This window comes from Helianthus annuus, chromosome 9 (genome assembly GCF_002127325.2).
Source record: "Helianthus annuus cultivar XRQ/B chromosome 9, HanXRQr2.0-SUNRISE, whole genome shotgun sequence".
Classification (NCBI taxonomy): domain Eukaryota; kingdom Viridiplantae; phylum Streptophyta; class Magnoliopsida; order Asterales; family Asteraceae; genus Helianthus; species Helianthus annuus.
In genome coordinates this window covers 54,976,148-55,003,859 of record NC_035441.2, presented here as the reverse complement: position 1 = coordinate 55,003,859, position 27,712 = coordinate 54,976,148, and the positions used below count along the sequence as shown (strand labels likewise).

At 38.3% G+C, this 27,712-nt stretch overlaps 2 protein-coding genes and 1 long non-coding RNA gene across 3 annotated transcripts; 2 read left to right on the top strand and 1 right to left on the bottom strand.

The window, feature by feature from the left end:
* The first annotated feature begins 1,976 nt into the window (after positions 1 to 1,976).
* LOC110874369 lies at positions 1,977 to 2,497 on the top strand. Its single transcript, XR_002555886.2, has 2 exons — positions 1,977 to 2,032; positions 2,339 to 2,497. It is a non-coding gene; the product is annotated as an uncharacterized LOC110874369 (long non-coding RNA).
* Positions 2,498 to 3,310: 813 nt separating this feature from the next.
* Positions 3,311 to 4,741, top strand: LOC110875776. Its single transcript, XM_022123978.1, has one exon. The coding sequence runs from the start codon at positions 3,311 to 3,313 to the stop codon at positions 4,739 to 4,741; it is 1,431 nt and encodes a 476-aa protein (XP_021979670.1).
* A 17,415-nt stretch (positions 4,742 to 22,156) lies between these two features.
* Positions 22,157 to 24,999, bottom strand: LOC110877792. Its single transcript, XM_022125995.2, has 3 exons — positions 24,804 to 24,999; positions 24,630 to 24,720; positions 22,157 to 22,494 (listed from the first exon to the last, which is right to left on the bottom strand). The coding sequence occupies exons 1-3, from the start codon at positions 24,883 to 24,885 to the stop codon at positions 22,356 to 22,358; spliced, it is 312 nt and encodes a 103-aa protein (XP_021981687.1). The 5' UTR covers positions 24,886 to 24,999; the 3' UTR covers positions 22,157 to 22,355.
* Positions 25,000 to 27,712: the final 2,713 nt, after the last annotated feature.

Here is a 27,712-nt window from a genome sequence, read left to right as displayed (position 1 = left end):
TTATTTTTGTATTATGTGGAGTAAGTGTTGTATAAATGAAATGATCGAATGTTTAATCAATGCGACCGATTTACGACTGTGAATAGTAGGAAGTAACAATGCGATAAAGTTAATCAATCAATAATCAAGCTAATCGATTCATCAATCAAACTCGAGACTCGAACTATGGGAACCCTGGTATTGTATTACGCGTGTGTGTGCCTTACGTGTTGCTTGTGCGTGTTTATTTATATGTTTGGTGTGGTATTCAAGCGAATCAATCAAAAATCAAATCGAAACTCGAAAAGCAATCGAACTCAATCGAAACCGACATCGAAACATGACTTGTAGAAGATTGTATGTTAGATATAGAGGTTGAGACTGAAAGTAATTTGACTAGGAACTCTATCGTATTCGTATCATCGTCCATCGAAATCGAACCATCGAAAATCGTCGCGAAATACTCAAGGTGGGTCGCGGATCGAACAGGAGACATCCTGATTGAACAGGCCAGCCGATCGGCTAGCATCTTCCTAGCCGATCGAGCAGCCCATTCGATCGGAGCTCCTGGCCGATCGGTTGCCACTTTCCCCTTTTGGAAGCCTATAAATAGGGCTGTCCTTGTCTTCATTTCCACTTTTGGAAAGTTCTGACCGGCCAACTCCTATTCTTCACCTTTTCTCAGATTTCTCTCAACTCTGGTAAGTTTCCACTCTAATTCTTGTACGTTTTTGATCATTGCATGATTCTACACCTTTCTATCTTTCAAATCTTGGATTCTAACCGTGAAATCAACAAGATCTAGGTGTTCTTGGGTGATGTCATCATGGTGTTCTTCAAGAACATCATGTTTTGGCATCATTCAACCATGAATGGCTTAGGTCTAACCGATTTCCACATAAACAAACTAGGATTCGCTGAAATCTTAACATATCTCACGGTGGAAAGAATTGAGAGAAGGACTTTCCCGACTTTCTTTCAACTCTTTTACACTCAATGCCTTAAAAACGATAGAAACGAAGCTTGACCCAACTGACTAGTCATTCTAACAGTCAAGAGGTTCAAGATTCGGATTCTACCCACGAGGTTCATCGATTTCTGTAACACCCCAAAATATGCAATTTATTTATGTTATTTGAAATGTCTAGACATGTTATATTTGACCTAGTTAAGTAGTTATACTAGTAATTGATTAGAAGGAAGGTTAAATGATAAATGAGCAAATTAAATAAATGGGGGGACTAAACTTGTTAAAAGATGAAAGTTTTATGATTACTAATAAATAAGAATTAATGAAAAACTAAAACACACATACGTGTGTTCTCTGGAGATCGATCAAGAAGGGGAAAGCAAGGGGGAAACCCTAAATTCTGAAAATTAGCTAAATTGAAAAGGAAATCAAGGCCAAATCACATGCATGAACTCGAAACCTTAACTATCTAAGCTAGTACAACAAGCGGTAAGTCGAATTTTCTGTTTTGGATGAATTGTAGAAAGTGGGTTTTGACCCAATCATGAAATTATGTGGAAATTATGTACAAGTAAGAGTTAGGGTTTCATAATGGTTCGAAAATTCTGCTTGAATTCTGACTGATTAAATGATTTAAGTGTATTACCCAATTGTTGTGAAGAAATCATAAACCCAATGTTTTGCATGTAAGCTATTAGATGAAAATTTATACATGATCTTGCATAGAGATAGAAGAATTAGTTAAGATGGTGTAGGATGAAAGAAAGTTATGAACTTGATTGATTCTTGTTAGTTTAGAAGGTGAATAAGTAGGGTTATGCAATAAATACTTGTACTTTGTGCTTTGTTGATAATGTGCACATCAAGTGTTTGACAAAATGGCTCAATGAAAATGCTAGTCATATAAGCCATAAACTTTATGTGAATTGAACATGTTATGAAGCATGAGTAAATTGTATGATGTTTTATCGATTGATATGTGTAAATGAGCATGAAACATGAATTAAAAGAATGAATGGTTATATGTATGCGTTAAGGAAGAAAGTTCGAATCAAGTGAAGCAACAAGGGGATCAAGACCGAGGTACGCTTCTTGTACAAATTTTTGGTTTCATTATAGATATGTGTTATTCAATAATGTGTTAATTCGAATCTAATATGGAGAAAGATGTATGTATAGACCCTTCTCTTGAAAGGGTCGAATGATGTTATTGTAAGTTTAGAAGGAATGGTATGAAGTTCCGTTGCAACATATTACCGTGCAAGGATGAAAGAATGTAGCAAAGCACAAGTTGTGAATGTCACATTTGTTTCTAGCCCGTAAGTTAGATTCTTGGGTTAAAGAAAGTAATTTTTGTTCTAATGAGTTTTTGATGTTGTGGTCATGTAGGTAAATCTCATGTCTAGCTATCAAGCTCTGCCCGGTTCGAACACGCCTCAAGCCCGTCAAGCGTTCCGCATTTTGTAAAAGTCAATGTTTAATACTTTGTCACTTATGTTTTCGTCTAGTAGTTAAACCTAGTTTTTATTATGTTTGTCTTTTGGAAAACTTGTCGTAAGTACGTACATAAACTTAATGGTTTTGCAAGTAAAACATGGTATGTTTTGACGTGTATGTTGTGTCTTTCGAATGATTTTGGATTATGTAAAACAGGGGACCGCTCGTTTTTCAAACGGGTCATGCCCAAATTTCGTTAGAAAAGTACATTGTTATTTAATAAATTTAAAAAAGAAAATTATGGATGTTACAAGTTGGTATCAGAGCGTAGGTTTGAGGGATTCAAGCATCAAATGCTTGAACTCAAACCGGAAGCTCATGTGAAGTGTGTGTTCGATCCGCGGCGCGAAGCAAGTAAGTACCTTTAAAGTTGATTTTGCATTATGAATGAGTTAGTTAGGGAATGATAGGAAAATCATTACGGGATGATGTGTAAAAGTTTGGGATGAAACGGACTGGTACGGATTAAAACGGGTTGGAAAGATGGCTGCAAAATAAGAAAATTTATCATATTATGTTGGGCGTCACCGTAAGCTACGGTGGCTACCGTAGCTTACGGTAGACACTGGGATAAAACTCCTCTGCCGTAAAGCAGTAGCTTTGCACCGTAAGAAAAATAATGCCACCGTAAGTTACGGTGACACCGTAACTTACGGTGGAGACTGTTTTCAGCCTATATCAATTGTGATGATTTGTTTAATGTTTTCTATCATACGTGAAGTATTGTAAGCGTTATAAGAAGACTCTAAAGAATGATAGTATGCATGAATGTTAACTTTCAAAGGAAGTTATGTACTATTAGAATGATTATATGATGGAAAGGATGATTGAATGTTTGAAATAAGGAATGATGCTTATGTGTAGATGACGGATACGAATGAGGATGAAGCGACACGACAAGAACAGCTGAAAACTATGATCTCGGAAGAGATTGGAAGGGCAATACAAGCAAGTATTCCCCATTTAGCCCAAGAAGTAGAGGGTCATGTGTTGGAAGTGGTAGAATCAATGATGGCGAGTAAGATGGACGAGTTGAAGGGAATGATTAGTGAAGTGCAAGGAAGGAAAGGAACTCGCAAATGCACATACAAAGAATTTATGGCGTGCAACCCGTTACCATTCAAAGGAGAAATTGATCCTATAGCATGTCAAAGGTGGATTGCAAGTACGGAAGCGGTGTTCATAAGGAGTCATTGTGAAAAGGAGGATCAAGTGATGTTCGCCACCGGTTTGCTACAACTCCGAGCAAAGGATTGGTGGGATGTTTATAGTAAAGAGCTTGGGGGAGAAAAAGTTCAAGTCTTGACATGGCAAGAGTTCAAGGAACCTTTTCTGAAGTACCACTGTCCGCAATCTGCCATTGACAAGATCCAAGAAGATTTCTTACATCTTCGTCAGAAAGATGAAACCATTGATGAAATCACCAATGTTTTCCTTGACAAGCTGAAGTTCTGTAAAGATATAGCAGGAACGGAAAGAATGAAGATAAACCGTTATTACGGTATGTTGAAGGCTGAATATCGGGAGTTCATAATTCCCGCTAAATGTGAAACTTTGAATGAGCTTATTGACTTGGCCCGAGATAAAGAGATTGAAATAAGAAGACAGGCAGAAAGAGGTGAAAAGAGAGTATATGAGAATGTTTCCAGCTCGAGCCCTTCAAAGAAACCAAAATTTCAAGATCAAAGCAAGAAGGATAAGGCGAAGGGTAGTATTCCGAAATGCAAAACGTGCGGAAAGTTACACACGGGGGAGTGTTTGAAAGGGAAGAAGGGCTGTTACAGTTGTGGTCAAGAGGGACACCCATACTATAGGTGTCCAAATCCTTCCAGAACATGTTACAACTGTTTCCAACCGGGTCATATTAAGGCTGAGTGTCCCAAGCTTCAACAGAAAACCGATAAGGAAGCAAGAAAGGAGGAAGCCCCAAGAGCTAAGGGGAGGATGTTTCAGATCACAACCGAAGAAGCGAAGGACCACCCGAATGTTGTATCAGGTATATTCTCATTGAACTCGATGCCTACGTACGTGTTATTTGATACTGGTGCCAGTAGATCGTTTGTATCCAGTGAACTAGTGTCACACCCCTCTTTTAGAATCGAAAGAATGCATGTACCATTAGAAGTAGAGATAGCCGATAGTAAGAGTTATTTGTTGCACGAAGTTTGTAGAAATTGTGAAATAATCATTGAAGACGAGAAGTTTGCCATTGACCTTATTCCCGTGATATTGGGGGAATTTAAGGTTATAGTTGGCATGGATTGGCTAGCTAAACATCGGGAGGAAAACGAGTAAGCATACAAGGGGAAAGGAATATCAATTCGAAGCTTTGTTCTATAGTCCAAGTATACAAGTGCGTACGAAATGGAAGCAAGGCATATCTAAGTTATGTGGTGGATACTAAGCAGAATACCCCTAAGATAGAAGAGGTTGAAGTCGTGAACGAGTTTCTGGATGTTTTTCCGGAAGATTTGCCGGGGCTTCCGCCGGAACGTGAAGTAGATTTTAAGATTGAATTGTATCCCGATGCCAAACCTGTAGCCAAGGCTCCTTATAGGTTGGCCCCAACTGAAATGCGGGAGTTAATGGTACAAATACAAGAATTGCTCGACAAGGGATTTATACGCCCGAGTGTGTCGCCATGGGGAGCGCCTGTACTTTTTGTCAAAAAGAAAGATGGTTCGATGCGCATGTGCATTGATTACCGAGAGTTGAACAAGCTGACGGTGAAAAACCGATACCCATTGCCCCGAATCGATGATCTCTTCGATCAGTTACAAGGGGCAAGTTGGTTTTCAAAAATAGATTTGCGGTCCGGGTACCTGTTAGTGCAGTGATGTCTATCGCCTGCGTCAATCAGAACCGTAGCTGAAACTGTAGTAAAATAGGCTTTATATTGTAATTATAAGAAATAGGCAAGGTGGCAAACTTGTAAATAAGGGGAATCTCTTATAACCTTGTGCCTATAAATAGGAGCCTTAGGTTTAGAATTAAGAACTTTTGCCACATTAAAGCTTGGAGAAGCTAGGTGCTTAGAGAGAGAAACTAGAGAGAGAAAGTGGCAAAACGTGATTCACGGAGCTTGTATTGGTTACATCATATATAGAATCACATCATTCGTACGATCTCGTCTGTTCGGTCACACACGTTCACGGATTCCGCACGTTGAACGTGTCGTTACGCAATCGAATCGGTATCGAAACCGGACCTAACAAGTGGTATCAGAGCAGGTGCTCGGTTGCGAAGATCAAACTCACAGATTCGTACAAGTTTTCAGCAAATTCAGAGCCAAAAACCTCCAGATTTGTCAAATTCTTCTTAACTTTCTTGTTCTTCACGTTTTTCTATGAATTTTACAAATTTGAACGGGTTTTTACGGTTCAAATTGGCTGAAATTTTGATATGTTGTGCGCATATATCTGATCTATAATCCTACAAATTTTCAGGTCAAAATTCCAAGCCGTTTGGGAGAAATCTGCGTTTTTGTGAATTTTTTGCTGAAACCGTTCGTCAACTTGTTCATCAGTTCTTGTTCGATCGAACAGGCCACTCGTTCGAACAGGCCACTCGATCGAATAGGAAAATTCAATTCGTTCGAACAAGCCACTCGTTCGAACAAGCCGCTCGAACGAACAGCAATATTTTGGTTCGAATAGGACTTGATCGAACAGCAAAAGTAAAGAAAGTTATTCAATCGAACAGCTTTATATCTGACATTCATTAAAAACGTTGACTTGTTGACCTAGTCGAACGGCTAGGAATCACCATTTCATTTAACCACTCGAACAACAAATATAATCAGTAACCGTTCGGTCAACTTATCATATGATAACACATCATCTTTTAAATCAATAAAGTCAACAAACTCTGAAATCATCATTATGACAGTTCATGTGAATCAATTAAATGATAAACGGTTGTCGGCCACTTTAATGTTTTGAAAATATAAAAACAATTCTTTGATAGCACCGACCCACTTATAAGTTTGGACAAATAAAATGAATTGTTAAATATAAGTGGCCAAATGAGATTAAAGATGAATATAATTGTCAAATGCATGTGATTGAGTGATTCATATTTGCAGGTATTTTGACTTGAAACAGGATTGTCTCTTGATCGGCTGGCATAGCCGATCGAACAGAAGTCTTAGGTGTCACTTGAATCGGCTGGTATAGCCGATCGAACAGCAGTTTTGGTTTTGTCTTGAATCGGTTAGGAAGTGTTATTCGATCGAACAGGATTTTGGATCGAACAGCTATTCGATCGAACAGGATTTTGGATCGAACAGCTATTCGATCGAACAGGATTTTGGATCGAACAGCTATTCGATCGAACAGGATTTTGGATCGAACAGCTATTCGATCGAACAGGATTTTGGATCGAACAGCTATTCGATCGAACAGGATTTTGGATCGAACAGCTATTCGATCGAACAGGATTTTGGATCGAACAGCTATTCGATCGAACAGGATTTTGGCTCGAACAGCAACTCAATCGAACAGCAGGAATATTCCTAGCCGAACGGCTAGCTGCCTCGAACGGCTAGCAAAGTGCTTTGAATCGAACAGCAGCAAAAGTCGTTTCATCGAACAGCTGTTCGAACGGCTAGAAAGTTATTCACTCGAACAGCAAGTCATCTGACATTCATCATTGACTTGTTGACCTAGCCGAACGACTAGGACTCCTATTCGATTCACCGCCTTTAACATCCAATCGAATAGCACGTGTAACCTGAACGACTAGCATCACGTGAAACTTTTATCATAGTTCAAGAAACCATGTGACTTCGATGATTAACGGGCAAATCATGTTGAGTGCACCGACCCACTAACATTTAATACCCAATACATTTCTTTACTTGCACCGCCCAACAGGTGACCACCGATTCACCGACCCACCGCCATATTCAACCAATCAAAGTTCTTGAGGTCAAATCATTGTTTGTGAGTCAAATACATTTGTCGGCCACTTTATTGCATGTATTTTTGAGAGTTGTTTTGATTGCACCGCCCCTATTACCCATTCAACACAATCACAGCTTTAAGAGTCACCGACCCACTTAACAATTTTGGTCTAATCATACGGTTAAGTTTTGTCGCTTAGTGTAAATTGATAAAATTTTGTCGTGTAGCGATAAGCTGTGAAGTGTCTTTGTTCGGTTAGTATAATCGATCGGCTAGGAAATTCTAAACTGCTAGCATAAAGTCTTGTCACAATCGAATAGACGACTCAATCGGCTAGCATTCACTTGATCGGCTTGCATATCCTTGGAACGAACAGCAAAAGTGCCAACCGATCGGCTAGCAAGTGCCAACCGATCGGCTAGGAAGTGACTTGAATCGAACAAGAAATTTCTACTCGATCGAACAGAAGGTTGTGTGAATCGAGTAGGTAACTCGATCGAACAGCTGTTCGATCGGCTAGAAAGTCGTTTCATCGAACAGCTACTCGAACGACTAGGATTCATTTGATCGGCTAGGAAAATTCTGTTCGTTCGGCCAGCATATTGTTATTTGGAACGAATAGCAGCGTTTGAATCGACTAGCAAAATCTTTGATCGAACAGCAGCAAAATCCTGTTCGATCGAACAGAAAAGAACATCTTTTGATAGGCTAGGAGTTGATTCAGTTGAACAAACCGATCGAATAGCAAGAACATTTGATCGATTAGAATCTCGTTCGAACAGAAGTAAAGTTTTGGAACGGCTAGCAGGATTCTCAATCGAACAAGAACAGTTGAATCGAACAGCACTTGATAAACCGTTCGAACAAGCGAGTTGTTTATTTGAATTTGGATCGAGTGGCCAACTCGATCGGTCAGCAAAGCCACTCGATCGGCTATCAATAGTTAACATTCTTGGTTCGGCTAGCTCAACCGTTCGGCTAGCTTATCCGATCGGACAACGTTCAAACCGTTCGGACAGTATCTCATCCCAACCAAACAGACAACATCTCATTCCATCAGTTCGACCAGTGTCCTATCCGTTCGATCGGCTCATTCGATCAAAGAGCATAAATACTTGTCATTTCACATTTTCATCAAGAGTTATTTCACAAGTTTAAACTGATCGATTGTTTGTGTGTTTGCAGGTGAATCAAGGGATTTTTACAAGGGGCAAATTACAAGAAGTTGAAATTGTGTGAACTTTGAGTGAAAAACATTTTTTTATCAAATCACAATTATCCAAAATTTGGCAAAAATGTTTGATGAACAAGAAAACATTAAACTTGAAAGAGCAAACAATTGGTATTGTGGTAGTTATTTTACGTCAAAGGAGGTCGTGATTGAAAGATTTAAATATTTTTTGCGTAGGAAATATGAGAAATTTAATGATCTGGAAAAGCGATATAATGATTTACTTGATGGTCTGGGAATGTATTATGTAACGATATCAGACGCTGAACTGAAATCTAAGTTTGAAGATGCATTACCTTTAGAGTGGGATGAATTTGTATGTAAGGTGAAAAAGGATTCTAGGTTCTCAAAATTTAGTTCAAGAGAGTTCATTAGAGAGCTTAGAACACAGAATTGTGAAATTGAAAAGAAAAAGAAAGAGTTGATAGTGAAGTTAGAAAAGAACTTAGAAAATATAGATTTGAATGTGATTGATGAAATAAAAGAACGAATTGATGAGTGTCTTGCAGCAAAATGGAATATGAGATACGATATTAAGAGGGGTTGTTATATTGATAAAGATTCGAATCCTCTTGATTTTGTTAAACTTTTTTGTGCAGGTACATATGAAAAGATGATTGAAGAAGGTTTGAAATGCGAAAAATCAGAAACAGACAGTGTCAAACTTCTGAAGGATGTAGAGAGCTTGACATTGGAAAACAATACTCTGAAAAACGAGAAGAAAGCTGATGACGAACATATTCAGAGTTTACGTTCAAGCTGTGAAAAATTGAGATCTGATAATGACAAACTCTTAAAGAGTCTTGAGAGTTTGTTATTGGAAAACAACAATTTTAAAAAATTGGAAAATGATTTCAAAAGTCAAATGAAGATTTTACAAGATGAGAGAGATATTTTTGGGAAGAATAATTTGGAAAAACAAAGCGAAATAAACTCTCATCTTGCTAAAATTATTCGACTTGAGCATGAAGCTGTAGATGCTCAAAAGAAAATTGCTGAATTTGAAAAAGATTTTGAAAGCAAAAGAAAATCTTCAGAATCTGAAGATTTCTGGATTAAACTGGAAAACAAAAATCTAAAAGAGAATGAAACAAGATTTCAAGAACAGTTAAAAGTCTTGGAAAATGAAAAATCTGTTCTTGAAAATCTTAAAATTGAAAATGAAAAATTAATCAAGTCTCATCTTGAGAGAATATCACAGCTTGAAAATGAAGCTGAGAATTCAAGGATCAAGATTGATGAACTTAAAACGAAATTGAAAGGTTTTGTGACTTCATCAGACAGGTTGAATTTTCCCTGTCCAAAACCGATCAATTCTGTTCCAATAAGTGACAAGGTCACAAACTTTGGCAATGTCAAAGTTGAAGATTGTGATGAGAAATCTGATGATGTAAATGGAAAAATTGAAAAACAAAAATTGTTTTTAGAATTAAAAGAAAAATTCAAAAATACTGTTTTGCAATCTACTGAAATAGGTGAATGCTCAAAGCAGAAACCTGTTAAAAAGATTGTTGAACAAAAACAAATTGTTAAAAAGTCAAAAATTGTTCAAAAAGAAAATAAAAGCTCATCAGATCGATTATCCAATCGTAATCAAAAAGTACAAAAATTGAAAAACGAAAACTCACAAAATGTTGGTAATAAGTGGTGCAGGTTTGACCACAGTGCTCAAAAGTCAAATCCAACAATCAATAAGAGGAAAGAGTATCACCAAGCCAAACAGTGCTTTGATTTGAGCGTTTGGTATGAAAATGGTGATTGGCATGATAACAGAGTGTGTTACCGATGTGGATATCAAGGACACATTGCTGTTAACTGTCAGAGACAAAGATTTGAGACAAGAAGATGCTATAATTGTCAAATCAAAGGACATATTGCCAGAGATTGCCCAAGGAAATCAAGTGAAAGATTGAGGGTTAATTCTCAAAAATTGGCAAAGAAACCAGTCACTGTCAAGCCCAAGGAACTGAAAGTTTCAGAACAGAATGTCAAAGAACAGAAGGTCCAAGAACCTAAAGTTCAAGAAAAGAAAGTGAAGCTTTCTCAAGGACAGAAAGACAAACTGAGAAAGAAGAGGAAGAAGGCCAGAGAATATCTGGAGAAGATTTTGTCCTCAGGTTCTTCAGTTGGTAAGAATAAGAGTACTTATGAATCGCTTCAATCGACTGCAAAGTCAAACAAGCCGAGTTCATCAGTTACAAATTTGAGGACAACAGAGAAAAAGGAGAAAAAGAAGAAGGTAACATTTAGTGGCAATGAATCTGTTTCTTCGGAAACAAAGGAGCCACATGTCGGCGATGAATCTGACAGATCAAAGTCGGACAAGCCACATTCAGGCAATGATTCTGGTTCGTCAAAACCAGAAGAGCCAAGTTTTGAGGTAAAATTGTCAAAATCACCCAAGACTGGTCAGGCTTGGGTGAATCTGTTTAAATGAAAAAATCCTGACTTGCCGGAGTTCCCAGGTTGGTAAGCGTGGAACATGAATCGGCATATTTCTTGAGAAATTTCACTATGGTGATTTTTCGTCTTTCAAAAGATAAATCAGGGACATTAAGTTGTACTTGATTCATCTTTTCTATAAGTGATAATTTGAAAAACAATGTGATGAAACCCCGAGTTTATGAAATGTCACACAAAACTAATTTTCCGGAAAAACCATATTGATTAAAACAAACTTAAGTGTTTTGAAATCAAAATGGGAAAATAGTTTGTTGTGAGGGGGAGTTCTGATTGTTTATGCCAAAATGAATGGCGAATTGAAGTGATTCGATATCAGTTTGTCATTTTATTTGTACAGTTTTCAAATTTTCCTTGAAAATCAAAATTGGAACATATTTTGATTTTAGGGGGAGAAAAATTTTAAAAAAATTAGAAAATTTGAAAATTCCAAAAACATTGAAAAAGCAAAAATGAGTTTTGTTGATAAAAGAGGAAATGATAGTACATCAGTGGACTATCACAGCACGCTAAAGAAATGTAATGTCAAATGTGATAAACGGTCTCACTAATGATGTGACGATAGGTTTTCGTACATTTAGTAGATTTATTCGGGATATAAACATAAAATTTCAAACTTGTGAAATTTGTGGGGAACACTACTTGGATATATAGGTAACCCCTGAAATCTCGTTTGAAAGGTCTCGTATTCTGATATACTAGGTGTCTATACTCTATGATGTCTGGGGTATTATTCCGGGACTTCTGCTGGACGGTAGTTCTGACCTAGTCCCTGGCTAATACTTTCACCAAAATGCTTGAAACATAGCATTAAAGCCCTCAGTGATTAGACAATAAAATTGATAATCATCTGTTGTAGCTAAAAGATCCTCTAAAGGGGACACACCGCAAAGTCGAAACTGATATCTCTCTGCTGAACGGAAGTTCTGACCTGAGATCCCTCAGTTCTCGCATTTAACCCCTAAATTATGTACAGACATCATTGTAGTATTCTTGCCTGTAAGACTGAATATTGAGATTCTGGATACGGGAGTATATTCAAAAGGTGGGACACATGAATTGAGCTAAGTTCCTAAAACATCTAAATCGTATCCTGAATAGATTGAAAAGTGTGTGAAAATTTAAGAGGACAACTATATCGTCAATCGAGGTGAATCGTTTAGAACTTAAAATGATTAAAGCTTAACGGTGCTAGTGATTTGTCTCATGAACTGATATGATCCTCTTACACAAACTCACAAAAATATTATTTGTATATATTTGTTTACTACATTTCTTTCAAAAACAAAAATCGGAAAAGATTTTCGGAGTGTTTTAGCATAAATTTTTTGAAAAAATCAAAAAGATTTTCGACAAACTGATGTAGAAGAGCTGATATTCAAAATTCAAGTGCTAAACATGATGAACAGGTTTGGGAGAATATGATTGAAAACTTTGAATGTCATATACAAATATTTTAAAAGATTGTGTATATTGGTTAATCAAGGTCATTTATTTGAACTTGATGTAACTAATGTGTTTGTTGTAAATGATATCTACCGGTAAGTTTACGGGAATTAATTGTTATAAATTTGTGAAACTTATAGTGAGGTAGAGGATATGCAGGTTAACCAGGTTTCAAGTCCTGATCAGATGTAGAACAAAGCCAGGAATTGATCCTGAACTTGTGAACCAATGAAAGCCAGACTACGATCCCGACAGCTGAGTCTAAGGGGGAGTCTGAAGACGAGCTCAACGCAAACGAAAGCGTGGATTCAAAGAGCAAGGTATCGTTCCTGGAAGAGCTTGTAATCGGAAAGCAGGTGTCGATCCCAAAAGCACGGAAGCTTGACGAAAGGGGGAGCCTGAAGAAAAAGGAGTCTAAGCGAGAGGGGAGCAACGGAAGTTCAAAAACAGATCCATAGGGATTTTGTTCAGAAAAAGAGGGAGTCTATGGTTGCTGATACCGTCAAATCTTCAAGAAGACTCAGAGAGAGAGAGAGAAAGACTAATCACTACGAGTTTGACTACAGATTGACTGCGGCAATATCCAAGGGGGAGACTGTTAGTGCAGTGATGTCTATCGCCTGCGTCAATCAGAACCGTAGCTGAAACTGTAGTAAAATAGGCTTTATATTGTAATTATAAGAAATAGGCAAGGTGGCAAACTTGTAAATAAGGGGAATCTCTTATAACCTTGTGCCTATAAATAGGAGCCTTAGGTTTAGAATTAAGAACTTTTGCCACATTAAAGCTTGGAGAAGCTAGGTGCTTAGAGAGAGAAACTAGAGAGAGAAAGTGGCAAAACGTGATTCACGGAGCTTGTATTGGTTACATCATATATAGAATCACATCATTCGTACGATCTCGTCTGTTCGGTCACACACGTTCACGGATTCCGCACGTTGAACGTGTCGTTACGCAATCGAATCGGTATCGAAACCGGACCTAACAGTACCATCAGTTAAGAGTGCGAGATGAGGATGTGGCGAAAACGGCTTTTAGAACGCGATACGGGCATTACGAGTTCTTAGTAATGTCCTTTGGATTAACGAACGCGCCTGCCGCGTTCATGGATCTTATGAATTGAGTTTGTCGGCCCATGTTAGACAAATTCGTTATAGTTTTTATCGATGACATCCTGGTTTATTCCCGAAGTAAAGCCGAACATGCATGCCATTTACGTGAAGTTCTTGAAGTACTTCGCAAGGAGAAATTGTACGCGAAATTCTCCAAGTGTGCTTTTTGGCTTAGAGAGGTACAATTTCTCGGTCATGTGATTAATGCGGATGGTATCTTAGTAGACCCGTCAAAGGTGGAAGCCGTTATGAAATGGGTACCTCCCAAGAACCCAAGTGAAGTAAGAAGCTTTTTGGGTTTAGCAGGCTATTATAGGAGGTTTATCCAAGACTTTTCTAAATTGGCCTTGCCGTTGACCAAGTTAACCAAGAAGGATGAGAAGTTTTCATGGGGTGCAGATCAAGAGAGGGCGTTCCAAACCTTGAAAGAAAAGCTGTTGAGTTCCCCGGTACTAACCTTACCTGATGGAACGGAAGACTTGGTGGTGTTTACGGATGCGTCACACCAAGGGTTGGGATATGTTTTGATGCAAAGGGGTAGAGTCATTGCCTATGCTTCTAGGCAATTGAAGACACACGAAAGTAATTATCCAACCCATGACTTGGAGTTAGCTGCAGTAGTGTTTGCTTTGAAGATATGGAGGCACTATCTATACGGTACGAAAAGTGCTATTTATTCTGACCACAAAAGCCTTAAGTACTTTTTCGAGCAAAGGGAATTAAATATGAGGCAACGAAGGTGGTTAGAACTCCTTAAAGATTATGATTGTGAGATCCTTTATCATCCGGGTAAAGCTAACGTAGTAGCCGATGCCCTGAGCCGAAAGGATTACCCGCCTCCAATTCAAGTAAAGTCCATGCAGATGGTAATTACACCTCGATTTCTCGAAATGGTTAAAGAAGCCCAAATCAAGTCACTAAGCGGAATGGATTCTAAAAAAAAAAGAACAAAGGGGTTTGTGGATAAATTTGAAGAAAGATCCGATGGAATTAAAACCATGTATGGTCGTATTTGGATACCTCGGTTTAGCGAAGCAAAGGGTGTATTACTCGAAGAAGCTCACAAATCCCGATTCTCGGTTCATCCTGGAGCTACAAAAATGTATTTGGACTTGAAGAAAAGTTATTGGTGGCCCGGTATGAAACGTGATATCGTCAAGTATGTTGCAAAATGTTTGATGTGTTTGCAAGTGAAGGCAGAACATCAGAAACCATACGGGAGGTTGCAACCGTTAGAGATTCCGGTATGGAAATGGGAAGAATTGACGATGGACCTAGTGACCAAGCTTCCTAAGACAAGGAAAGGTCACGATGCTATATGGGTGATCGTGGACCGCCTCACCAAGAGCGTGCACTTCTTACCCATTCGGGAAGCTTTCTCTTCTGAAAAGATGGCGGAGATCTATGTTAACGAGATAATATCACGACACGGGGTTCCTGTATCTATTGTGTCGGATCGAGATACCCGATTCACATCTCGATATTGGCAAGGTTTTCATGAAAGTATGGGTACAAAATTACATTTCAGTACCGCCTACCACCCCCAAACGGATGGTCAATCTGAGCGAACCATTCAAACACTCATCGACATGCTGCGAGCATGTGTGATAGATTTCGGGGGAAGCTGGGATGACCACTTGCCATTGGTGGAATTTTCATACAACAATAGCTATCATAACGGCATTCGAATGGCACCGTATGAATTGTTGTATGGAAGGAAGTGTAGAACTCCGATTTGTTGGGGAGAGGTGGGGCAGAGAGAAATTGCACCCAATGAGGTAGTAGCTAAAACTAACGAAAAGATCGATCTTGTGCGAGCCCGTTTAAAAGCAGCTCAAGATCGACAAAAGGCCTATGCAGATCAAAGGAGGCGACCTATCAAATTTCAAATAGGTGATTATGTGTTATTAAAGGTTTCCCCATGGAAAGGTATAATCCGTTTCCGTAAGCGAGGAAAGCTAGGTCCCCGCTACATAGGACCTTTCAAGATTTTAGCCCGGGTTGGGAAAGTAGCATATCGGTTAGAATTACCGCCAACTTTAGATGGAATACATGACACATTTCACGTGTCACAATTGAGAAAGTGTTTAGCGGATGAGACGGCATATGTGCCCCTTGACGATATTGTATTGGATGAAAAATTGAATTACATTGAGAGACCGATAGCTATCAAGGATTCCAAGGTAACGCACCTTCGGAACAAAACTATAAAGCAAGTCTTGGTGCAATGGCAACATCGGAAAGGATCAGACCTTACATGGGAGTTAGAAGATGAAATGAGGAAGCTCTACCCGACATTATTTGGTACGTATTAAGGTTTCGGGGACGAAACCTCTTTTAAGGGGGGTAGACTTGTAACACCCCAAAATATGCAATTTATTTATGTTATTTGAAATGTCTAGACATGTTATATTTGACCTAGTTAAGTAGTTATACTAGTAATTGATTAGAAGGAAGGTTAAATGATAAATGAGCAAATTAAATAAATGGGGGGACTAAACTTGTTAAAAGATGAAATTTTTATGATTACTAGTAAATAAGAATTAATGAAAAACTAAAACACACATACGTGTGTTCTCTGGAGATCGATCAAGAAGGGGAAAGCAAGGGGGAAACCCTAAATTCTAAAAATTAGCTAAATTGAAAAGGAAATCAAGGCAAAATCACATGCATGAACTCGAAACCTTAACTATCTAAGCTAGTACAACAAGCGGTAAGTCGAATTTTCTGTTTTGGATGAATTGTAGAAAGTGGGTTTTGACCCAATCATGAAATTATGTGGAAATTATGTACAAGTAAGAGTTAGGGTTTCATAATGGTTCGAAAATTCTGCTTGAATTCTGAGTGATTGAATGATTTAAGTGTATTACCCAATTGTTGTGAAGAAATCATAAACCCGATGTTTTGCATGTAAGCTATTAGATGAAAATTTATACATGATCTTGCATAGAGATAGAAGAATTAGTTAAGATGGTGTAGGATGAAAGAAAGTTATGAACTTGATTGATTCTTGTTAGTTTAGAAGGTGAATAAGTAGGGTTATGCAATAAATACTTGTACTTTGTTGATAATGTGCACATCAAGTGTTTGACAAAATGGCTCAATGAAAATGCTAGTCATATAAGCCATAAACTTTATGTGAATTGAACATGTTATGAAGCATGAGTAAATTGTATGATGTTTTATCGATTGATATGTGTAAATGAGCATGAAACATGAATTAAAAGAATGAATGGTTATATGTAGGCGTTAAGGAAGAAAGTTCGAGTCAAGTGAAGCAACAAGGGGATCAAGACCGAGGTACGCTTCTTGTACAAATTTTTGGTTTCATTATAGATATGTGTTATTCAATAATGTGTTAATTCGAATCTAATATGGAGAAAGATGTATGTATAGACCCTTCTCTTGAAAGGGTCGAATGATGTTATTGTAAGTTTAGAAGGAATGGTATGAAGTTCCGTTGGAACATATTACCGTGCAAGGATGAAAGAATGTAGCAAAGCACAAGTTGTGAATGTCACATTTGTTTCTAGCCCGTAAGTTAGATTCTTGGGTTAAAGAAAGTAATTTTTGTTCTAATGAGTTTTTGATGTTGTGGTCATGTAGTTAAATCTCATGTCTAGCTATCAAGCTCCGCCCGGTTCGAACACGCCTCAAGCCCGTCAAGCGTTCCGCATTTTGTAAAAGTCAATGTTTAATACTTTGTCACTTATGTTTTCGTCTAGTAGTTAAACCTAGTTTTTATTATGTTTGTCTTGTGGAAAACTTGTCGTAAATACGTACATAAACTTAATGGTTTTGCAAGTAAAACATGGTATGTTTTGACGTGTATGTTGTGTCTTTCGAATGATTTTGGATTATGTAAAACAAGGGACCGCTCGTTTTTCAAACGGGTCATGCCCAAATTTCGTTAGAAAAGTACGTTGTTATTTAATAAATTTAAAAAAGAAAATTATGGACGTTACAATTTCGGGTTAAACGTTAAACCGACGTTCCGAACAGTTCACCGGCCGGACTTGGGTGATTCCTGTCCAAACCAGTGAAACTAGTAAGAACCCGTGTTCTATGGTTCAACTCGTTATCAACATACCTCAAAATCATATCAAATCAAGCAGCCAAGTGTTAGACGAAAGGCCGACCAGGTCAGAGATGCTGGCCGAACGGCTAGGCTGTTCAAACAAACAGCCCAGCCGATCGAATATACCAGCCGATCGGCCGGGCCAGCCGATCGGCTAGCACAAGGCCCCACACTTTTCAAGTTTCATGAAGTATGTTATTGACGAAGTGATGTTCGATCGAATACGCTACTCGATTCGTAAACATTACTCTTCGGATCATGAGATACTATGCTTCAACACTTAATCGTTTTTGCAACTCGTTCGTAGTATGGTGTGCCAGCCGATCGAACAGGCCGTTCGATCGAGTGACATCCCACAGAGAACTACTTCTGAAGTCCTAACCGATCGGCTAAGCCGGCCGATCGAACAGACCGTTCGATCGACCGACTTGAAAGGTAGGAACACTTCAGTGTTCTCAAATGCTGCAACGAAAACTTCAAAAGTTCAAATCCTCAAACACAAACACACCAGAGGAAGAAACAATCCACTCGAATGGCCCAGCCGATCGAGCCTACCGGCCGATCGAACAGGACTGTCCAACCGGACATACCAGCCGACCGAACAGCCCGTTCGATCGAACCTGCCGTTCGATCGACCAGTCCATTCGATCCATCCGCACTATCTTATTTTCCACGTTACTCATTGTTGTGCTATCAAACTATTCAGGCTAACCCTACTCCCAGCGCTCCCTTCAATCCATAACCAATCACTGTGAGTATACTCGATCCCTTTTTGCTTTTAGCACTTTTGGGTGTTACATACGTTGCTTATATCAAAACACAAACGATCACACTACTCAAACTATTTGAACGCTAACCAATATGCATGTATTACGTGACTTAATGAATGCTTGTTGATTGTGTTTACACGTGGAATGCTATCTACCTGCCTTAACGACGTAGTACTATAGTTTGGACTCAGCACCCGTTCACACGGGGGTTGTTAAGGACAATTACTTGCATGGATTACGGTGGTAATCATGTATTGCAAACCGTCTCGGACGGTCAACCCGCAGTCATTGGTATCGATAGGTCCATGTCGATAATTAACATGCTTCGTTTTCCTCTGTGTACGTGCTGGTTATGCGTAAACTATTCGAACTCTATATGTTATTATCAAACTTGTATGCTCACCTTTACATTTTATGTATTGACTTCATTTTAACGTATGTGACAGGTAATTAGGATGCTTACTTGCTAGGAAAGCGAGGCCTGAATAAGTTTCTAGAAGCCCCCAACAAATAGTTGTCTGCCAAGAACAAGCGTCTAAGGCATAGTTGTCTGTAGATCTTGTCCTCTGGCATTACAGCCAGAAAGTCAACAGAACAGGGGTCTAGAAGCAGATAAACAACTGTTGTAATAATATTTGAATCTGAGTTGTCGGAACAGAATTACTTGTTTAGTTGTTATCTGTATTAATATGTTTGTTTATTCCGGATACGGTATGGGACGTATCTTAAACTGGATTACATAAATAGTTGTTATGGAAACTTCTGAACAATCTGTTTCGCTCAGTGACGCGCCCCGATGATTCCGCCATCGGTTGGGGTGTGACATATTACTTTTTGATTTCCAATCTTTGGCTCCTTTTTATTTGGGTATATATTAATAACTTTAATAACTAGTTTTTTATATTTAAAGCAAATTTATTTAACCATTCTTCATATGTTGTTGATTCACATATTCGTGTCTTTACGGTCAATATAAAGCACGTTAATTACTTGGAAGGGGGTTAGAAGGGTGATTGGGTAATTCTATGTTTCGTTTGGTTTATAGATCCTGCGAGAACCTAATTCAAGCTTAGTAAGACTTCACGAGTGGGCGGTACTGTTCGCCTCGAGAGAAGTAAGAAACCACTTGAATTCCTTATCTATAAACTACTATTAAAACTTTAAAACAACCCTGCGAGGACTGTATCCTTGCTGACTCAGATCAAAGGGTTGAGGGTAACGCTTCCTGAAAGGGGGCCTACCACTTTTCGCATCAATAACTTACTTAATTATCTTTCAATAATCCAACCTTGCGGGACTGTATCCCTGCTGACTCAGACCAATAGGTTGACGGTAACGCTGCTTGGAAGGGGGCCTACTACTATAACTTAAAGATAATCTCATAAAAGAGGAGTTGGCACCAAGTGATTCCTTCTTGTCTATTTGTTTTTCCTTATATTTTATTTTTTTTCAAAATCTTTTCATCAAAATTTGGTTAGATTAGACGTTAACGATAAACCGGTACTAAAAGCTCTTGTGTCCTTGGACGACCTCGGTATCTTGTCATCACTATACTACGTCTGCGATGGGTGCACTTGCCCTAACGTCTGTGTAGAGTGATAGTATTTTATAAATTTAAAACTTGATTCGCGAGTAAAAAGAGCTAAAATATATCTAAAAAATTCATAGGTCACTAGCCTAAGAATTAATCACTTCAATGGTGGCCATAACCCGCCATTTTGGGACATGGATCTGGTTATCAGACGCATGATTGTAAAAACGTGGGGCAGAACAAGCACCATTTCCATTAGCACCTCTCTTCTTGTCAACACAACTCCCTTGAGGAGACATAGGAGCAGTGACTCCAGTCTCTTCAGGAGTAACAAATGGAGTCTCCTCGGTATCTTCTACAAACGCTGCAATAGGGGGAGTTTTCTCGAGATTTTTGTCAAACATGGGGGCTTTGTCTCTCACTCAATAGTGCTTAATGTACACAAAAAATCACAATTGTAACACACAAACCCGGCGATGCAGAAGAGCCAAAAGTTTTCTCTTTTTGTTAGTCAAACAAACGAGCAAAGTGACCGACCATAACCAGGGAAGCAAGGAGATATACACTAACCGACGAACCACCATCCTTACGCTTTTGCTTCCTAGATGCATCCTTCATAGCATCACCCTTTTCACCAACGGCTTTCTTCGAACCCATGTTAGTTGATTTTTCTTTTCCTCCACCAGCATCCACAGACATGTGTGCACCTTTAAGCGACGCCTAGCGCGTTGGTTTAACGGTGTATTCTCAGACATTGAAGGGTCATCAGTAAGGACAATCACAAAAGTGCCTTCGACATTCTGAACCACCAAAATTGGTTTTGGGTTAGAAAAGAATATAATGCTTGTAGCTCATCAAACTCACTGGGATCTTTCGAAAGAAAAAGGTCCACAAACTTTTGCGCGAACCGCACAAGAATAGGAGTTTCTCCTTCACTTATAGCATCTAACGACAAGGTTCCCCAACACCATATATTAAAATCTCATAAAAATCCTTCCCTAGTTGCCTGCCACGCACAACACATAGCGCGTATTATACGCAATAAGTATATGTCAAATACACAACACATAAAGAACATAAGAAAGTAAGATCGCAAAACCTACACATATGCTCATACATTCGCATTTCACAAGCATCATTGGTTTTCTCTCTTCCCTTTCCGACATCAGACTCATAGCTACACCCACTAAATCTTCCTCTGGTATAACATGAATATCCACTTACGTTTAGCTAAGAGCTTATAAAATTGGGAATTTTCATACTCACTAGGGTTAGGGACAACATCCATTAGAGACTCGGATAAAGACCAAAAATACATGCATATAGGAATCACACAAGCCTTCACATAGAAAAATTTCTCTTTCCAAGGGTAAAAATTTTCCTGGAAGCTTATCGCATTGCGCAGAAACTCCAGTCTTCATTTTGTAACACCTAGCGCTGACCACACTGAGAGACACGAAAGCTCAGGTAAGTGGTAACGCAAGTTGGCAAACTGGCGTTAAGCATCCATAGCGGTACGAAAAGAGGACATACTTGCTAATGGTTTGATACCCAAGGCACAATAGCAAAACTCAAAATGCTTGAGTCTACTCATGCCCATGAGAATCTGAGTGAGTTATGTGGCATTTATATATCTTTTTTATTCTTTTAAGGTACAAATTCGATTTACTTTACGTTTTGAGTCAACCGCAATGCTTATATAGGTTACGTTGAGTTAAACCAAGTACGTCAAAAATGCATTTTTATATTGTTAACGTTTAAGTTAATCCATTCGATGTTTGCAACGGGCGCATGACGTATCACTCGTGGGTCATATTACTAGGTTAACAAATAAAGGAATCCTAACAAATAACATGTTACATCCAGCAGATTACAACACAATCATACCAGGGAAGGGCCATCCAGCACTTTATCGTTGTCGGATGAAAGCTTATACAGTGACATGAAAGCTTATACAGTGACATTTACCGGACACTGAGAGATGAAAGCTAGGAGAGCATAATTAGATACCCCAGTAGTGCTAGCCGTAAACGATGACCTGTGCAGCGTAGTAGGTAACACGATACTTAAGGTAAATGCACTGTAGAGCATTATGTTTTATTTCAATAACATAAGACCAACATGTTCTAAAACCTGCTTAGATTGGTTCATCTACGGATAAGGATACAGCTTGGAAAGAAAAGGGAAAAACAAATAAAATAAACCAAATTGTGACATCATAATCAACCCTGTTTGCAATATGAATCATGAAAATATAATATTTTTAAGATCAAAACTCCATACGGAAGGTTATCACCTAGGAGACACAATGGTGAAACTGAAAATATACAATTTTGAATGCAAGAACGAACACCCGTTGGCAGCACAAGGTTCCGGTTTAGTCTTTGTGAGAGTATGAATCAATCGGGGGGAGGAACTTGGCATATCGTTCAGACTTTGCACCTGTATTGTGATCATAGTACTCAACAACTGCAGCTCCGGCTAATGCGGCCAGTGTGAGCGCCTGTGCGTGCAACCTAGATCAAAACAAACAGCATCTTGTTACCATATTTATATTTTATAATAATCAAATCACTGTACTAAAACAAACTGTAGAAAACAATGTTAAAACTACTATAAACAACTAATCTAAATACGAATGGGTCGATGTAAGAGATACAAAAATGTATGGACGGGTCAAACCAAACATTAAATTGTGTTGGAATATTCAACAATCTAAGAAACCTAGACTATAGTGTTGGTGAATTCAACAATTTAACATCGATTGCTGATAGATAGTTTTTGCAGTGAAGAAAGCATGATTAACTTTTATTAGAGGTGATGATAAGAAACTAACAAAAGCAGTAAAGAGGGAAAGGATTATTCAACATAGAATCAAATATCTTATGGTTAAGAAAACGCAGTACTATCAATTTGTGATAAAATGATCGTTATAAACTAGGGTGTAAAGCGTAAACGAGTGGAGCTGAGCCTAAGCCTAAAACCGCACTAAGGTCCAACATTCATAGTGAAAATCAAGTGAACAAAAACCTAGTAACCGTAACAAGAGATGGCACTATGTGACCGAAGTTACAAGCATGCTGCCTTAGAAGATTATCACAAATCAAAATTGATCCAAAATTTGAAGTACAAAATGAATGCAACTTATATCCATATTTAAAAAAAAAAAAAGGAAATAAACAAGTTTTGAATAATGCACATCTTCCCTGCAATTTTCGAAGTTTAAATTATCGTAAACCGACAAGTGGGGGCGGCAGTTCCTGACTTGACCCGGAAATAACAGGTTTTGGGACGGCTAACGTAACCCACTTTATTAAACAAGTCAACCCAAACACACCCGTTTGATGAATGGGTTAACACAAACACAACCCGTTTAATAAATGGGTTAACCTATCAACTTGAAAGGTTTTTTTAAAACGTTTCCATTAAGATTTTAGAGAGTTATTTAGAAAGTGTTTAAGATTGAAGTTCTTTATCTTGATTTTAAATTTTCCCATCTTGAAATCTTTAACACCTCTACTGTATAAAACCAAGTTGAATTGTTCCAAAAACCCATTATCCAATTCTCTATTTGTTTCCTTTAATCTGTTACAAAAAAAGTTACATTTGAGTCGGAGTAATCGGTTGTTTTAATTATTACTAAGTCAATAGGCAATACTTATATTCACAAATGAACGAAAAAAGGCTAGACTCATACATGACACAATTTTAAGTGGGTCTTACCCAACACAAATACATATATATGGGTCGTGTTTGGGTAAAGAAATTTAAACCCAAAATTCATCAACTTGCCACGATTGACACCCCTAACTAACAAGTAAGACCATTAACGAAGCCATTCGAACAAAGAGACCATTTTTTGCTTGTCTAAATTAAATTATGTGGCTCTTGAGCTTGTTTACACCCCTAAATTTATAGTTTTCCGGTTCAACCCCAAATGGATTTTAGGGCCTTTTGATTGGTGTTTATTTTGGTTAAAAAAAAAAAAAAAAAAACCTTGAATAATTAGATAACTGTAGGGTGTGGTCATGATCCAAATGACCACCAACATCCTCTACGTCAGCGCCGTTCACCCTAGAGGTGTACAAAAAACCGGTTTTAGAACCGTAGCTGGAAAAAAAACCGAAACCGGTTTTAGAACCGAACCGAACCGGCGGTTTGTGACCGGTTACTATTCTTGATCTGAAAAACCGATTAATAACCGAAAGCGGTTTTAAAAAACCGGTTTTTTTTTTTATTTTTGCAAAAACCGGTTAAAGAATGATCCCAACCGGATACTGTTTTGGGTTTGAAAAACCGGTTAGTAACCGAAACCCGGCTATATAAAAAAACGGTTTTTGTTTTGGATGAAAAAAACCAATTTGTACACCTCAACCCCACTCTCATCCACCACCCTATATGTGTACGTGGTCATGACCCAAGCCACCATCCGCTTTTTTATATTTTTTAATATTTTTGTCTCAAATTCAACAAATGGAGGATCATGATTACCGCGGATTAAAGCATCACCTAACCCATAACCCCATAGCCTAATAAACAAATTGCTGCAAATAATTATAAACATCCCAACCCATGAAACCAAACATGTTAAATGCACAAAGATCTAACATCTTCAAACCAAAAAAAACAAGAAACAATGTTTTAAATATACCTTGCGTGAATGATCCGAACACTTGTTTTCATCCCGGGTTGAGACCAGTTGTAAGCGATTGATCCAGCAATACCACTTAACCATAAAGACCCTAAAACAATAATCAGATCTACCATCACAACCAACACAACATAACATAATTGTATAAAAAAATAGTCAAAAGTATGAAATTACCAACAGCACGAAGCTTGTGGTCAACGACCCATCGGCGCATGCTCTGGAACTTGGAATTAGGGGTAGAATTAGAATCAGTCATGCTGAAGAAATTGAAAGATGAAGAATGATAAAGAAGAGGGTGTTGAAGTTGTTATATACATGGTTGGGAATAAAAGGAAGAAGGGGAAATGGGAGTTTGGGAACTTTGACGAAACAGTGGGCGGAAAACCAGATTTTAGCAGACGCCATTGAATCGTGTACCCAGGAAGGTATTTAGAGGGCCCACCAAATATGTGCAATAGTGATACAAAGAATAAAGGGTTAGTTGGTGTTTTGTCTATTGTTCAGGGTGTTAAAAGAACACACGTAGTGCGGTTTTTTAACGTTTTTTCTTAAAATAACGCTCTCACATGCCTTTTAACTGTCTTCATGGACGTTTTTTTTTTTTTTCAAAAAATTTTGTTTTGGCGTTCTTTTTTCCACATCGTGTTCATTGTGTGTTGGCCAATCACCGGTATTTGATGGTTTTTTTTGTCCAATAACATTTTTTGATGTTTTTTTTTTATTTAAGTCTATTACACCCCTTTTAACATAATGCTCCACAATGCCCACATCCCTACTACACCTATTTATGAAAAACGCCTCATAATGCCCCATTACTGACTAAACTGTCACATGGCACAAAATGTCTAAAGGTGAGGGCATTATTCATGTATACCACTACACATTATCTTATGCGTCATGAAGGTTTATTGTAAAAATGGTTGTTTTTGAGAATGAAATCCAATTAAATAGAACAACTTTCCCCCTCTCTAGCTGATTCTCTCTGTTTCTATAAGCTTTCGTCCCTCGGAGCTCATTATTGTTGATGTGAAATAATTGGTATGGAATCAAGTATGCACCGAATAACAATGGAGCATACAACAATCTTACCCAGTTATTTCCATCTATAGCTACAAAGCTATTAGTAGGTCTGGGGAGGGTAAGATGTAGGCATACCTTACCTCTATCCTAGGGGATAGAGAGGCTGCTTCTTATGAGACCCTCGACTCCAAAGACAAATCAAGATATAAGAGTCATAATAGTATACATACGCACACATCTACGCATAAAAAGTAGAAAAACATACTTGATTTAAAAATCACACCGAGAAAAAAAATGACTACAAAAAACTAATGCTTCTAAACCAAGAAAGCCCCCATACAAATCTTTTACTTTAATCCTACGTCTCCACAAACTCTTCTCCTCGACCATGTCCTCAAAGAGGTGTAAGTCTAATAAATCCTTTCTAACTCTCTCTTCCCAAGTTAGTTTCGGCCTGTCTCTACTCCTCATCTCCTCCACAATAAGAGTTTCTACTGATTTAACACTAGCTATCACGTGTCTCCTCATTACATACCCAAACCATCTCAATCTCCCATCCCTTATCTTATCTTATCTGAAAAACCTCATTTCTTATCCTATCCAACCTAGTGTGTCCACACATGCACCTTAGCATCCTCATCTCTGCTACCTCCAGCTTACGCACTTGTGTCTTCTTGATGGCCCAGCACTCTATATCGTATAACATAGCATGTCTAACTGCAACCTGATATACACCAAATGCAACATATAAATTATATAAAATAAGGTATAAAAACAAATCTTTTTAGTACTAATATTGGAAAAAGTGTGTTTATTAGTATACTTTTGATTTTCATGATTAAAAAAGCTTAAATTTACAAAAAGAACAAATTAACGGCGAAAACCAACATGAATACAAAGAAAGGGAAGTTGATACACTATACCAACCCTCCGAGCTTCATCCCAAGACCAAAACCAACAAACCAGAAGCCAAGCACGGGTCGTGCCTGCCGGGCATGAGGTCGTGCCCCACTCAAGATTCCCTGAAGAAAAAGGAAAACAGAAGCAGACAATGGACACGAGGCCATGTCTCATGGACACGGGCCGTGGTCAACTCTCAAATTTGCAAATCTTGGATCGTACAGCAAGTACAAGGGCCACGAGGCCGTGCCGTTAACACACGGGGCCGTGTGAGCATCTGTACTGACAAGTGCATTAAATGAAGACAGAGAAGGAGAAGGGCACGGGGTCGTGCCTACCAGGCATGAAGCCGTGTAAACCCACTGTTTTCAGCTATAAATAGAGGTGCTTGGCTTATTTGCAAACCCTCCCATGGCAAACGACTTCTCTCACACTTGCCACCACTCCACCACCACAATACCACCATCATCCACCACTTTCATCCATCATGTTGATCCCAGATTTGATGCTCAAAGACTTAATATGGCAAATAGATTTCAACAAATAGGAAAATATTGTGTGGAATTAGAAATCAAACTTTCAAGAAACAACTTACAGAATTTTTAAGTATATTGATGACTTTGAAAAACAAAGTTATTGACTGTTACAAATGGATGCTTAAAGAATTCTGTGTGGGGGGTAATGGAATTTGTGGTGTGTATATTAAATGCTTAGTTCAACTCATTTAATCTTCTGGGTTGACATCTCTATTTATAGAGAGTCTGGATCATGAATAAACAGCACTTGCTCTGCACAAAATAGCTTTTTGGCATATTCATTGAATCCGTTATTGTCAACTTGCTACTTTTCAATTATGTCAGGGCTTATCTTCAAGACAAGTTGGTCCATCAGAAATTCTGATGACCAGCTTACAAGAATTCTAATGAAATTGATCATTAGAAATTCTGATGATCAGAATTACCAGATTCTGATTTATCATCAGACTTATCAGAATGGTCTTTTCCAATTGTCACACCCCAGCCGAGGGCGAAAACATCAGAGTGAGACGAAAACGAGATTGCTCATTACTCATAACACTAATTTGCAACAAGTATTTAAATAATGGATTTCATTTCGTTGCTAAAAGAATCAATTACATTGTTTGAAATCAAATACAACAAGCT

Excerpts from the sequence above, each read along its gene's own strand:
- LOC110875776 (XM_022123978.1), top strand. The coding sequence starts at position 3,311 with ATGACGGATACGAATGAGGATGAAGCGACACGACAAGAACAGCTGAAA.
- LOC110877792 (XM_022125995.2), bottom strand. The coding sequence starts at position 24,885 with ATGACTGATTCTAATTCTACCCCTAATTCCAAGTTCCAGAGCATGCGC. Across the intron at positions 24,721-24,803 it reads CCACAAGCTTCGTGCTGTTG|GGTCTTTATGGTTAAGTGGT; the intron begins GTAATTTCATAC and ends TTATTGTTTTAG. Across the intron at positions 22,495-24,629 it reads GTTCGGATCATTCACGCAAG|GTTGCACGCACAGGCGCTCA; the intron begins GTATATTTAAAA and ends GTTTTGATCTAG.